This window comes from Colias eurytheme, chromosome 16, assembly GCF_061535395.1.
Source record: "Colias eurytheme isolate Ceu_HAF_F1 chromosome 16, ilColEury1 Martin Lab GWU primary, whole genome shotgun sequence".
Taxonomy (NCBI): Eukaryota; Metazoa; Arthropoda; class Insecta; order Lepidoptera; family Pieridae; genus Colias; species Colias eurytheme.
Window position 1 is genome coordinate 6,843,119 of NC_142995.1, and position 15,995 is coordinate 6,859,113.

The window sequence follows — 15,995 nt, forward strand, 5'->3', positions numbered from 1 at the left end:
AGGATTATAATACAAAATATACCGAAATATTTTAATTACTTAATTACTACACCTAAATAAAAATTAAATGCCTCATAAATATTGTTATCATTACGTCAAAATTTGAGTCAAACACGAAATAATTTAATCACCTAACACCTTACAAATGGACGGCTTTAAGCCTTAAAAAGGGGCCAAATCCTAATCCTGCTTTATGCTATCCATATCCAAAGCAACATTCATTAATGTTGGTCAAAATTAGTTTTAGCCACATATGACACAGCAGCATATATATTACTAGCGACCCGCCCCGGCTTCGCACGGGTGCAATGCTGATACTAAATACACTACAGAAAAACTTTTAACGTTGTATAATATGTAACATAGCGGCCCGGCCGGCCGGTACCGCCGCAAACGGTACGTCCCGCAATTTTTAAATCTGTAATATCTTCGAAAATATTCACTTAAATCATACGGTGTAAAGGGCCATATAGATCTATATTAAATGAACAATGTATTCAAGGTATTTAATTGGTTAAGGATTAATGCTGTATTGGTTAAAATCGCATCGAAAATTAGCCATTATTTGTCGTAAAAAGTAAATGACAAAAAAAAGTTATTGTGGGTTATCCATAAGAGATAGACATATGCCATCGCGGACTTTTCTGTAGACCTTTTCAATGTGTACAATACTTAGTACATTATTTTGATAAAACTCGTAGGGTTCAGCCTGCGTTTGCAATGTAAGCGGAAGAAATGTAATTATTTACGACATCACATTAGAAACCTCAAAAATAACAGTACTTCTCCACTATTTAATGGATGTTATTATACATATAAACCTTCCTCTTGAATCACTCTATCTATTAAAAAAAACCGCATCAAAATCCGTTGCGTAGTTTCAAAGATCTAAGCGTACAAAGGGACATAGGGACATAGGGAAATAGGGACAGAGAATGCGACTTTGTTTTATACTATGTAGTGATGATCAACATGCTATGTGCCTATTTGTATCGTATCTTCACTCCCAGTGTTATATAACAGGGGAGCTATATCTTAAACAGTACAATAAGAGAAACGTGGCGAGGCTCGAGTGGCGTCGGGGGTTCAATGTCAGGAGAACGTTTGGCCCGGTGCCAGGCCGGGGACGCTTTCTTATTAAGCCTCCACTGTAGTGCTGTGAAGTTGGAAATGTGTTTAAACGCGTTACTTAAGTATTGTAACCGTTCTGGCCTTGTGTTTGTTGTTTTGGTTAAAGATCTGGGGGAGTTGCTGCTGTTTTAGAGACGAGAGAATTGTACGATATTATGGAGTTTTCGTCCAAAATGTGTCAAATTACAAAAACATTGCATTGTTTGAATTGTATGAATCTAACTACCAAAATAGTGAAAATAATTGGAACTCTATAAAATCAATGTTAGAAACGTAGACGTAAATTTTCTTAACGAGTACACAACGCACGAAATTTTTCGCTCAAGTCCGCCGCTGACGTCAAGACACTGTCAACATTAAATGGGTCAGTGGGCAAGGATGAATTACATTCGGATCAGTCAAAATGATCACGCTGCAAACATATGCGAGTTTTCCCCAATATTTGATATCAAACTCTTCTTCTCGTAATATTAAATAACTCTCCCGAATCTGCCGAGTTAAGAGGGAAGGCAATGAATGTTTAACTCATAAGCTTTTGTAACGAAATCTTTACAATTGCAGCAAGAAATGTTTCCTCATTCGCATATTTTATTTCCACACAAGCTTCGTCATTATTAAATTTAACATTAAATCTTAAAACTTTTTCAATAATGAAGTCTTCAAAGGCAGACGCATTAGGATTGATCAATACTGACCTACAATTTAACATGAGTCGACATTTCTTACCCCCTTGAAAGAAGTACAACCTACCTGCTACTGGTATACCCAGCAGTACCTAATAAATAAAAGGAATAGTTGAATGCATTTCAAGCCCGAGTTTAAATAAAAAATTCCTAAACTTTCAGAGCTATCAGACTTTCTCGGTTCTTTTACTTATTAAATTTTTAGAGAACAGAAACCATTTTGCTCACAAAGTATTCATGCATTTTTTGTTCTTATTCTATCTTCATTTATTGCCTATATACATAGGTTCTGTACAACTAATGGCATCTAATAATACATGGGCAAAGCCTTTGAGTGAGCGCATACAAAGTTTTAATTGCAGGTTTCATCGCATCGCCCCGAAACGAGTTTAAATAGCACTTCAGTTTTACCGTTCAGCTACTCGTACCTCACATATGCACTCTCGTGTTTACCTACCTACGTACGATTTTATTAAAACTTCAATAAAATTTAGTATTGCATTAAAATTTGTTAAATCTAGTTTCTGAAATGAGCTTGAGACATTTTTATAGATAGATTATTTGGCATTGATTTCTTCACATGACTGCAGTCATCATTTTCAAGACAATTTATAAAACGCAATGCAATAATTACGATTTTCTAGCTTGTACATATTATAATAAATTTCGCAACAATGCAACTTAACTAAAACGGAATATTGCTAATAATTAATGTTCTTCTTCTGCATTAACTAGCGTTTTTTTTTTTTTAATTTTCTATCAAACTTCCAAGAATTTAATTTTGCATCCTACTTCAATTTCAATGAACGTCCAACGTGATATTACAATGCTTCTATAGGAAATTCAAATAACGGCGCGGCGTGCGCCGGCAGATGCGAGCCGAGCGCCGTTGGAGCGTCGCAGCCCGGCAACAGGTCGCGCGTGTGACGCCCGATCAATACTCCCGCCGCGCCGCCGCACGCCGATCCCTCGCCTTTGATTCCGCTGCTACGCCCCGACCAGCCCGATTTGCTTTACCCACTCTGTTCTACGCATAACCGATTTGACACAATCCATATTATACACAACCGACGTTTTGCAATCTCAATCAAACTAAAGGATACTCCAATTCAGCATTATTGGCCAACACGCAACCAATTTATGAATTACATGTTCGCTTCCTGAAAATAACACGTTACACCTATAATACCACATTAGACCCGCCCATATCATAATTCATACAAAAATACCGCAGTTTATCCCTTCAGAAACGTTTTTAGCCGCAATAGCGTAGTACGAGAAGTAAACGCTCTCAAGTGTTGAAAATTAACGCGACCGTCATGCGATCAGCGCGTAAATCTGTCGCCACCCCATTGAGGATGCAAGCCCCATGTCCCTATACGCACACACACACACACTACACGTGTCTGTCCTGAATAATACCTCTTCAAGCTCTCGTATTCCATTAAAGCTCTTTCAATTTCCATAGTTAAATAAAAAAAATTCTAAACCATTGTATATGTACACGTCGACTGTAATCTTAAACAAATAATGAAAACAGAGGACGAAAGTTATCGCGTGTTTTCATAAGACATATTTCATAATCTCATGCGTATTACGCATGAAAACTACAATGAGTAGCTATTTTCCAACAGTTTGAACACAATCGATGGTTGGGAAATAATAATAATGTAAAACTGCAATGCTGCATAATACATGTCATTAAATACGACTGTGCTCGATAATTTCAAAATACAACTTGGGTAACACTATAGGAATAGTTTTTATATGCATAAGATGTGGATACATACGTTTATTACAAAACAAAACACAGACAATTTCCTCTTATCATAGGATAAAGGGATTTGTAAGCTAGGAAGATAGCCGGGTCGGAACCCCAATTATATGTATGATCAGAAGACCGCCATATTGTACATATTTAAAGCCCCATTGTATCCGACGAAATACAAGAAAAATTCCATTTACAGCTCGAAATTTTATATTTAAATCGATCTTATCCACCTATAGGCCAGTAGAAATCGACACTAAAAAACCCTAAATTCGCAAAGCACGATGTAGATTTGAATTTTTGGTATGTTGTTTGGATCAGTTAGGGTGATGTAAATCCCAATTTGCAACTTCGAAAGAGTTGTGCTCGCTGCGCACCACGTGATAAACTGCGAAAATTTTGGACTTTTTTCACTTTTTGCTCTAAAAGTCATAAACTATGCGTTTCCGACAAGTATGATTCAGTACATAAATTAAGGTTATTAAATTTGCAACAATTTAAGCCTAACCGCAGCTCTCTAAACCTTATAACGACTAAACTGTGGCCATTCGAAGATGGTTCATTTTTCCGGAAATATTGAAATTTTTAGTTTTGCTCCCGTTTGAACCAAAATATTGGCAAAAACCGCTCGTTCTATGAGAAAGTCGTATAATAAAGTTGTAGTGCATTTAATTTTCTTTCATTAGAGCATAGAACAAAGTCTGTGAGACAAATAGTTCACTCACAATATCTGAAAAACAAAAAGAAGGTAGAAATAGATTTTTAAAGAATTGAAACTGAGGGCATATAAAATCATAAAAAGGATAATACTTTTTCATTTGCAGGATAGGTAATTAACAAAATTACAAAGATAATTAAATTTGCAACAATTTAAGCCTAACCGCAGCTCTCTAAACCTTATAACAACTAAGCTGTGGCCTTTCAAAGATAGTCAGTTTTTCCCGAAATTTTCAAATTTTTAGTTTTGCTCCCGTTTGAACCAAAATATTGGCAAAACCGCTCGTTCTATGAGAAGGTCATAAAATAAAGTTGTAGAAAATTTAATTTTGTTAATTACCTATCCTGCAAATGAAAAAGTATTATCCTTTTTATGATTTTATATGCCCTCAGTTTCAATTCTTTAAAAATCTATTTCTACCTTCTTTTTGTTTTTCAGATATTGTGAGTGAACTATTTGTCTCACAGACTTTGTTCTATGCTCTAATGAAAGAAAATTAAATGCACTACAACTTTATTATACGACTTTCTCATAGAACGAGCGGTTTTTGCCAATATTTTGCTTCAAACGGGAGCAAAACTAAAAATTTCAATATTTCCGGAAAAATGAACCATCTTCGAATGGCCACAGTTTAGTCGTTATAAGGTTTAGAGAGCTGCGGTTAGGCTTAAATTGTTGCAAATTTAATAACCTTAATTATGTACTGAATCATACTTGTCGGAAACGCATAGTTTATGACTTTTAGAGCAAAAAGTGAAAAAAGTCCAAAATTTTCGCAGTTTATCACGTGGTGCGCAGCGAGCACAACTTTTTCGAAGTTGCAAATTGGGATTTACATCACCCTAACTGATCCAAACAACATACCAAAAATTCAAATCTACATCGTGCTTTGCGAATTTAATGTTAATTTCCACTGGCCTACTAGTGTTGAAAGCGAATTCTTTGCGCAATCATTAGTAATTAGTATTAAAGCAGAGTCGGGCAACGATACTATCACAAAGAGTTCCTTGTGGCAATTGCAGTAGCATCCGTCGACCGCATTTAAATACAAATCAAACACACAGACAAGGCTATCCCTATCGAGTTTCTTTCAATGCTTAACATTTTACATATTATATCTACTGAAGTACTGAATTGCGTTATTAAAACAACAAACTATTGGAAAGTGTTTATACGTTTGTAAAACAATATGTTTTGCAAGATGAGTACAAAAAGCATTTGTCAAAAAGTGTTACTACCAAAAGATTGTTTTATACATTAGGTATATTACACATAGCATTAACACTATACACGTAGTGATTGCGGAAGATGCACTAATGTACTTAGTTCCCAGCGACCGGACGAGCCAATCGGCGCGGTGTACCGCACCCACTTATTGAGGGACCCGTTAATTGAACACATCTGTGACATCACCTAGATCAATTGCCTTCGATTCGTTTCGTAATCTATGCAAAATGATGAATTACACAACCCAATTTTCTCTCGGTTTGATGCAATTGCAAGTCATGGTGCCTTGGGACTTTCTTTTCACAATTATCACAAAGACGCTAAATACCTATCTGTTATCATAACGCGACGGCCTACGCATAGAAAATATTTCAGAAGCTTCTATTACTTTTCACTTGTACCACTGTGAAGTCTTAACTGTTTTTCAGAATTTTTATGAAAATCATTACCTACTAATACAGTATTGGGATTCTGCAAATACAACAGATCTTATGTAAGTAACAAATAAGAAAAACAGTAATTGTATAAGCAAGTACCCCGTAACAATTACAACAAACTGTTTACAATGGTCAATTAGGTCTCTTTTAAATAGAAAATATCATAATCTTTGGGTAAATATGTATTTTTAATTGTAAACACAAAACTGGTATGGTCTACTTGTCAAGCGTGTACAAATAGCGTCACCGCGACTCGTTGTTACGACATCGCTGAAAACGTAACATGACGCCCCACTGCCTCCACTGGCAGCAGACATCTCTAGGGGCTGAAGCACCATTAGTATTGTTCACGCAATGGGCACCGCGCGCCGTTTCGCGATGATACCCGGGCCCAAGCCCTTACCACTAATAGGCAACTCTTGGCGCTTTGCCATCGGCAAAAAGCCTTGGCGCACTCAATCACTGGACGTCACATTGTGGAAGTTACGTGAATTGGCTGGAACAGGTGGTGCTGCGAAAGTCGCAAAACTATTTGGGCACCCTGATTTGGTTTTTCCGTTCTGTGCCGAAGAAACCGCGAAAATATACAGACGTGAAGATACCTTACCACATCGAGCGGTCGCTCCGTGTTTGAAGCATTATAAACAAGAGTTAAGAAAAGATTTCTTCGGAAATGAACCGGGTTTAATTGGAGTGTAAGTTGAATAGTGTTATTCCGTGTTTTTATTACGAAATTTTGAAAACATATATTGTGATTCAGTTTTATTTTACCAGGCATGGAAAACCATGGTCGAAATTCAGGTCCAAAGTATCAAAGGCACTAGTAGCACCAGAAGCCGCTAGATCCGCAGTACCATGCTTAGACCATGTAGCTGATGACTTCGTCAAACAGTGAGTATTTATTGCAATCTAAAGTGCAAATTAAAAAAGTTAAACATTTTTTTATATAATGAAAGTAATATATAATGTGTAATGTGCATAATACCCAAATGGTATCCATTTACAAAAGCAGTGATAATGATTGAAATCAACAACGTATACCATAGCCCACGTAGCAAAGTTTATAGTATAGTAATAATATTCATATCATACTAAAATATACAATTTCTGTGCAGTGAAAGCACATATATCAGTAAAGACTACCGTATTTTAGGTAGCTTTTCAGTTAGTGTAATGCTCAAGTGGTCACTACTATTAATACGGACACTTAGGCCTAAGTCCATAGCAGAGCATGCAGTGCAGAATCTCGGTTTAATGACCACATCCGTTTTTAACAACGACGGCGTCTGCGCGTTTGTTTTGTGCACTCCGTTCTCTTCTGACTCATTGCGGAAAACAACAATCTCATTCAATTAAAGAGTGGCGTTTCGATCGAGTGTCCCTACGCAATTTTTTTACTGATTAGATTAGAGGAAAACACGTCAAGTGCACATCTATCTCGAAACGAAACGCGTAGCATGTTTGCTTTACTCTTAAATGTAATAAAATATAATTTATGTAAAGTACCATGAAATGACGCATTTTCTTATCTGTTGTATTTTCACAGAATGGACAACATGCTGGATGAAAAGAGCGAGCTTCCAGAAAGTTTCCTCACAGAACTGTATAAATGGGCGCTTGAATGTAAAATATTTTATATTGGTTTTTCTATATTTATATTTGTAAAATGTCATAAGCATAAAAGCTTTATATATTTCTTTATTTTAGCTGTAGGAGCTTGGGCCTTAGGAACAAGACTAGGATGTCTAAGTAATGACGATGCTGCTGCCAAAGAAATTATCAAAAGTATACATGGGTTTTTCCACAGTGTACCCGAACTAGAACTCTCTGCGCCTCTGTGGAGATTATATTCAACTCCTGCGTATAAAACATACGTCAAAGCATTAGATTCCTTCAGATCCCTCTGCTTAGAAAGACTAACTGATAAAGGAATATGTGCTCACATTGCTAAAATATCGGGAGAAAAGGTTGCTACTATTTTAGCATTAGATTTACTCTTAGTCGGTGTAGATACAACTGCAGCGGCCGCAGCGAGTACAATATACTTATTAGCGAACAATGACAGAGTCCAGAAACGATTACAAGACGAATTGGATAATAATCTGCCTAAAGGGCGACCCCTTACTTGCAAGGATCTAGATCAGCTTCAATACCTACGAGCGTGTCTAAAAGAAGCATTGCGGTGAGTATTTCAAACAATTTATGATTCACTTACATTACATATCGATTTATGAAATAAGTACAACGAGAAAAAAAAACAATGTAACGTTAAATATTTAACAAAACCTACATAATTTAAACAGAATGTTCCACAAAGGTCCAATGTCACCAGCCTACTGTTAGATAATGTTCCAGTTCCTTTATTTTCTCGTGGGTTTTGTTACTTTGTGTGCAGTAGTACTTATGTTTTCCGCCGTTTTGCGGTCAGAGCGGTTTTGTATGAGTGTAATATAACCACGTTGCACCACTGCGCAAAAGCAAAAAGCACGTATATGGAGAAGAATCAACCTCATCTTATGTTTTATTCAGTGACCAAGGTAGTATCGCATTGCAGCCACAGGGCTAAGATGTTTTGCAATTTATAGTAGATCCAAGAATATTTAATCTTTGTGTGATGCAACTAAGACAGTAAAACGTTTATTAGTTATACATAATATATTACAACTAAACAGAATGATTCATCCGACGTCACAATTACTAATCTATGACAAACATGGTATTGTATCCATGCAAACTTTGTATACATACAAAAAGATTAGCAGAGGAACTAGCCAAAATTGAAATCACGAGGCAAATGGGACGGAACAAAAATTATATAACATTCAACAAGGCATTTCCTTTGACATGTTTTAAAATAACTCAAGCGTGGATAGTAGAATCATTTAATTACTAACCTGTGTTTCAGTCGTCAAGCTACATTGTTTCAATATTATATAATTATTATTAAATAACACATTGAACTCGAGATATTAAGGACAATAGATAACTGGTTAACAATCAATGAAAAACAAGTTTATGTAGAAACAAAACATTATGTATTGAAGTCAGTTCTTCTACATATTAATATTTATTACAGGTTATGAAACTTGAAATGTTTTATTAACGAACCTGTACTTTCAGAATAAAACCGGTGATATTGGGCAATGGAAGGTGTATACAATCTGACGTTGTCATATCGGGATATGAGGTTCCTAAAGGAGTGAGTATTGTATAGTATAAAAATATATATTCTACTGTGACTTTTCAAGCTATAGGTATAAACTATTCAATAGCGAAAGTCCACAGCACGTTATGCTCATGCTTTTAGTCAGATTAAAACAGTTTCCAATGAACCGATAACGCCCGTATTTTGAATCAATACATGTTTTCGAATTCAGTCTACACTTGCACTGATTAAATATATACATATTTATATTTTATTTAACCTTTATTATATATCCTTTATGTGTGATGATAATATCGTATTTAAGCAACTTTATAAATATGTAATGGTTAATTGTGTTGTCGTCTAAATCAACGAATAGATTTAAGCCATATGCAATAACACGATCGAATAACATAAAAGACTATTCAATCAATAATAGCTTGAACATGATATTTGAATGTTAGAAGAAATACAACACTCGATACAGTCATAGCACACAGGTGCATGCTGAATACTTTGATAGTGACCTCACAATTAAATTTCTCACGATGCCTTCATGTTTTCTTTGTGTAAAAGAAATCTAATTGGTTATTTAAAATTTTCTAGTCGCACGTTGTGTTCCCGCATTATATTATGTCAAACGAAGAGAGATACTTCCCATCGCCAGAAGAATACGTACCGGAGAGGTGGTTAAGAGATACAAATAAACTTGAAATGGAGAGCACAAATACAACAGACTCTGAACATGCCAAAGCAATGAACATATGGAAGAAACAGAGAGAAATAGGTATACATCCATTCGCTTCCTTGCCGTTTGGATTTGGACGACGAATGTGTATTGGCAAAAGATTTGCAGAGGTCGAACTACTGTTATTGCTTGCAAAGGTACGTTATTTACAAGATGTGGCACGTATTGGTTTGATTTAACACTCATGATATACTTCAGTCGTGTGCTTCTATATGAAAGTTCACTTTTAAAGGTCACTCTTAACTGTATTAGAAGAAGTTCAAAGGTCATGCTTATAAGCTATTAAAAGCTATCTTGGTTTTGATCTTCAATACTTAATAAACCTTATTTCCTATGATCGTCTATTCGCATTCACTTTGAAGTCTTGTTCTCTTAATATCTTGATTTTAGACTTCACACAATGAAGTTATACATATAATAATTTCCAGGTGTTTCACAAATACCACGTGTCATGGGGCTACGGGGAGCTGACGTACAGCGTAACCCCCACTTACGTGCCTAACGAACCCCTGCAGTTCACACTCGATCGCAGACAAGAGAGACGCCAATAACTATACCGGAGGCTTCAATTAATTCAACCGTTCGACTGATTTTTATCGTTGCTGTTATCTAGTTTGAGCTTTATTCTAGGTTAATTGAAGACTGAATACTTGACAGAACTGTTGTTGTTTTTGAATTTAAAACGTCAATTATGTTTAATTAACATTTCAAAACCAAAAATCTTAGTGTAGGCAATTAAGAGGCTATTACATATTATCAATAAAATTTTAAAGATATGACATTCATTCTTTCCATTTCCAACATCAGCACCGCTGTTAGTTCTCTATAACCGCTTTCACATATAAAAAGGTAACTATTAATTATTACAGACATTTTGCATTTAATTAATCTTTTTTATCACTACCTGTCATACAGTGCGACACTAAACAAACATACTTTGGTATTGAAAATTAAAATCATAATCGAAACATAGTAGTTTTCCGAACCAGTGCTAAATAATCTTTTTGCATTTTGACGATTCAAAAGCGCTCCAAAAAAAAGAAGAAAACTTAAAAAAAAAATCATATTTCAGCGCAGTCTGTATATCAAAGTTTTGAGTTCATCCTCGTAAGTTATCATCTAGTTTCGACCCATCCAAATGTTCTATAACCAAAGCTAATCTCTACGACACTTACTATTTGGCGGAATCGTTGAGCTGGTACTCATTGGAGCGTCCAAAGCATTCCTGCACGCCGGCGTCCGACCAGAGCCTCTTCATGGCAGCCAGCAGCTCCTCGCTGAACGGCTCCGTGTCCTCCATCCGTTGGATCACGTCGAACACCATCTTGCCGTCGCTCTGTGAAACGTTATGTAAAGCTTAGTATTCAACTCGATTGATATGTTTCTTTAGACATGGTTTATATGGACTGGTCGCCTAGCAAGACGTTTGAAAACAGGAGTAATTCCATTTATCATTTTAAAAGAACCGATGTTAAGAGCAACAAATAACTCGTCTGAAGGATAAGCTATGTATAGAGTATAATATTTAATAACAAAAAAAATATTTTGGAACATAAATTAAATAGACATTGATGATTCTCATTGTCATCGTTGATTCTAGTCTATAATAAAGTATGTACTTTGTTACAGTTACCTATTAAACAATCAAAGATAAATTAAATCATTACAAGTAAATAGACCTCGTGAGTTTCATGATTACTAGCACTCTTGATATAGGTAAATATATAATATATAATGAGATAGGGTATATAATGATATAGGTTTTAAATGGCATTAATAAATGTTCATACGTTATTTAGCTATAAATTATGATCGGGAATTTTAACAACAACAGAAAAATTAATTTATGCTTGAAACTAAACTACTTTACTATTGCGCAATGTTAAAAATAAGGCAAATTCGCAATAAATATTTGCGATAACAGATATATACAGTACCTACAGAAGGAAAAATCCGCATAATATTGTTGCTGTATATCATACTTATTGAAGTTATGCCTATAATTCAAATAAGTTCATTGTCAAATACCTTCTTAAAAAAATCATAGCATTATGACTTCATAATGATGGAAGTACTTTGGTATTATTACCGAAACTCATTTATTTTAACATGTAAATTACATTGAAAACTTTAATAAAAATCTCAATATAACACATTAATCTTTTCGGGATTTTTTTATTATTAAATAAGCAAAAGTCGTCTTTAATGTGTTCAAAACATATTATTCTCATCGATAGTTAAAATTTAAGTTCGATCATGAATTATGCGAATTCTACAATGTACCTACATACCACTATAATATTTTCTAGACATTATAGGTTGTCTAGAATAACTTTATTTCAATAATTTCTAGAAACCTCTCCTTCGCCCCAGCCTGTCATATAAAGATAAGTCCAACACAAATGACAATATATTATGTGGGGATAGTAGCTGGTTCGCTCGTGTCGTTTACTGCCTCACAGCCAGATAGCACGAATAGTGATAGCGTCAACAACCAAGGGGTGTGTTTATATTATCCAACCTACATACTGGCATAATTAATTGCGTTTGCATATGCTAAACTTAGCTAAGGCGTCAGTATCATAATATTATTCAGGGCGCCCTTCCCGGCTCCAACCGTGTTGAATTGGTGATCCGTAACAAAAAACAATATGAATTTGAAATATCCTGTGATACTGAAGAATTGTGTGAAGAACTATCTGTAACACTAGTTCTATTATGGAATCTTATAGGTGTAAATAATAAAAACATAACATTTATAATTACAACAGCTGCGGTGGTTTGCTAACTAAATGTTAATCGTTGATTATTTTAACACCTGTCCGTAATTAGGTAGGTATATACTTAATTATTACAGCGACACTAATAAACTACAGAACCTCTATATGATCAAATCTATTTACCGCATTTCACATATACGATAATCAATGGGTTTTTTGTTATATCGCCCACAACATAATATTATGGCACAGATACCGTAACAAATCAATAGCTGCTATCCTATGCATCGATACAACTACCTACACGTAGATAAGTACATAAACCGCTCGTCAAACTAGATTGACGTTACGTATTCGCAAATACGAAATGCTGGAGTCAATAATTCTGTCGAAGGCCGTTTATTTAACAGTTTCGATGTACGGATGACTAGGTGTCACCGATCACGTCACATATCGTGACGAATCGTTATAACATTGTCTATCAGAACATGATATTAAGTAAATCATTGGCCACATTGAAGTAGTTAAATACGTGGTAAATCATGTAAGTACCTTGTAATACCACGAACACAATATTTACTGTATTGTGCGTAACTTGATAAGTGTATAACAATGTGTAATAAATGGAACGACACTTGCTACCTACTATTGTGTACAGAAAAATATATTTTATGTCCAATATTAAATCCATAAAATAGTTATTTAAAATCGTTTCTACTCAAACTGATAGAAATATGCTGTGAATAATCACGAATTCATAATTGATCATAATTTTGGTTACCATAAAACATTAAAAATTCGATAAATGGATTAACATTTAGCACTCAATCAAGCGTTAAGGGCTTAGGGAACTTAGTGCAATTTGAGATAGATCATATCCTCGAACATCAAATAGACAGTTTCTCCTAGTACATCGCAGCCGCGGGCTAAGGCCAGTATTACAATAGGTCTTACATAATTTCACCGACAAATAGCTCACACTAAAGCATAGATAACATTTAGCTGATATGGAGATTACATGTACGTATCACTTGTGTTGTGTAAAATTCATCTGGTGATGTTCGGTTTTAAAGATAACTTATCGTTTACCGACTCTAGTGTTTGACATTCTCACAAGATACCACACTAGCTGCAGAGGACGAAGGTACTATTGTAAATTTTATTAAAATCTAAAACCAAGAACAAACAATATGAATGACTAATATGAGTATTTGACTCTCTCAAATTATAAGAATAATTTAATTGTTCCAAAAGCCTATCATAATCAAATCGATAAATAGATAAAATAAATAAATTGCATCAAAGCAAGTTTTATTCCACGTTAAAATGGATGCCATCCCATATCTAAGGACATCAGATTAAATAGTCGCCCATACATATTGCAATGACCTTCGATTTAAACAATGACACGCTTCAAACAAGTGAAATTAGATTCTGGTCGGGCCATTGTTTCCAAATGTATGATAAACGTGTAATAAGCGTGCATAGATATTGCAACTCACTGCAGTACAGGGAGGCGCTTTCATGAATAACAAATAGCCATAAGCCAATATCGATCGATTCGTGGGCAGGCAACATTCATGTAAATGCCGGCTAAATATTAGCATCTTCTTTCGCTGTTACATTTTAAAGTTCCCACAAAACTGTTAGATAAAAATATAGCCGTTCTTGTTTACCATCAAACATTAAACCGCAAAACCGTGTCGAAAAATACATCTGCAGTTTATAGCAGATCTACTAATAAAAGTTTCATTCAAAAATATTTTATTCGAGCTGGCAATTACTAGATCATAAACTTTAACGACACATGAGAAAATTTATGTTATAAATTATTATCTTTTAGAATAAAACCATTATATTAAATACAGAAAAAACACTTCATAAATTTCGCGCAGAGCTCAGCCCGCAGGTCATAAACAGCGATTTCAATCAGTAGCTGCATTTAGCAATGCCAAAATTTATCCAAATTTGTAAACGAACGCGTGATATATTGGCAGCCCATAATAGTTTGCATAACGGGTTCCGTTCGGTTTGATCCTCGAATCACTAATGATGCGTCTTTAAACTACTCACTCATGTATGTCGGGTATTTTTAAACATTTGCTTAGCCGATAATAAAATTGTAAGCTCTTAATGAAGCCGTTAATGGTACCCATTACGTTACAACATTATTAAATGTGTCAGACCTTTTTATATCATCTTTGAAGTGTTTTGGTTACTTAATACAGTGCTTGTTTTAGTTTCTAGTCGTGTCAGCCATTGGGTATGCGCAGACAATAGAGATCGTTAAAATTTTAACACGATGGAATGAGTTTTCATACACAATAACGTAGAATAAGTTATGCATAAGCATTATCTTTATTATTTCTTTGTAAAACTTCTTTATTTATTGACAAGACAAAATAACATTGATTTCTTTCTACTGACAGAAAAATTACACCATTATTATTTCATACCTAATGGCATCAAACCACATTTCAAGGTAATCATGGTAGAAAACAGTGGAACATGGTGAATAGGGCTGACTCAGGCTGAATAACGAATTAGAAATCAATAAATCTGACCTAGAAATAAATAAGGTCTTACCTCGCGGTCCTTATTTCCATAGGTGATGCCCAAGTTTGGCATAGCACGCAATATGGCAACTAGCGATTGGATCGTGTTGCTGTACACGACAGGCCGATACTGTTTGAAGTCTTCATTTGTGAAGCCACTCTCGTGAATAATTCTGTTGACAAAGATACAAATTAATATAATTTTTTTTAAATTAAATAAATTTAAATAAATAAATACAAACAAAGAACAAAGGAAATGTAGCTATCATTAAATGCAATTTTCCTTGTAATCTGTTCGTATAGCCATACCATGAATTCAAAGAACAGCGAAAGACGATTAACATAATGATAATTAGTCTTCAGCTGTTTCGTTTGCAGAATGCCTATTCTGAAATTATTCTGTTTTCGCTAAGATTCAAATAACATACTGGAATTTTGTATTATGACAGAAAAAACATAACGCATTAAAATAGTATACGAGTACACAAGACATTAGCACAATCTGTTTTTACTCAGCAAAGAAAATGGTAATAATTTAGAAAGGTAAATTAGTACCCTAGCAGACGACAGCCATATCAAGTATTTAATTGGCCACGCAATCGTATTTACGGTTGGATACTTTACATATATTGCATACAAATGCGGTAGACAGTTTGCATACGCCAAGAAACCTACACAAAATGTTATGAGAAGTCGACAATAGGCTACGTCACTCAAGCGGCTGCGGTCTGTGCGTCGTTAGTATCATCAACCCATTCCGTGAAGCACCCTCGAGAAATATGAACAATGGGCGAGCTTACTTAAAAATCGCTTCGTAGATACTCGCTTCCAAAACACCAGCAATAATGGCATTCTCGTCAGGG

General features: G+C 35.0%; 2 protein-coding genes across 2 annotated transcripts in view; one reads left to right on the forward strand and one right to left on the reverse strand.

Annotated features, from left to right (window-relative positions):
* The window catches only part of Galphao (G protein alpha o subunit), a 34,120-nt gene that overhangs the window by 9,750 nt on the left and 8,375 nt on the right, over nt 1-15,995 (reverse strand). Inside the window, exons 3-4 of the mRNA XM_090110805.1 lie at nt 15,164-15,305; nt 11,033-11,193 (exon numbers count right to left, since the gene is read on the reverse strand). Of these exons, the coding sequence (XP_089966931.1) occupies nt 11,033-11,193; nt 15,164-15,305 (303 nt within the window). The remainder of the gene's footprint in view (nt 1-11,032; nt 11,194-15,163; nt 15,306-15,995) is intronic.
* Nucleotides 6,288-10,636, forward strand: Cyp49a1 (Cytochrome P450 49a1). The gene is made up of 7 exons (XM_090110804.1): nt 6,288-6,659; nt 6,739-6,855; nt 7,511-7,587; nt 7,672-8,146; nt 9,085-9,163; nt 9,716-9,994; nt 10,286-10,636. The coding sequence occupies exons 1-7, from the start codon at nt 6,319-6,321 to the stop codon at nt 10,406-10,408; spliced, it is 1,491 nt and encodes a 496-aa protein (XP_089966930.1). The 5' UTR covers nt 6,288-6,318; the 3' UTR covers nt 10,409-10,636.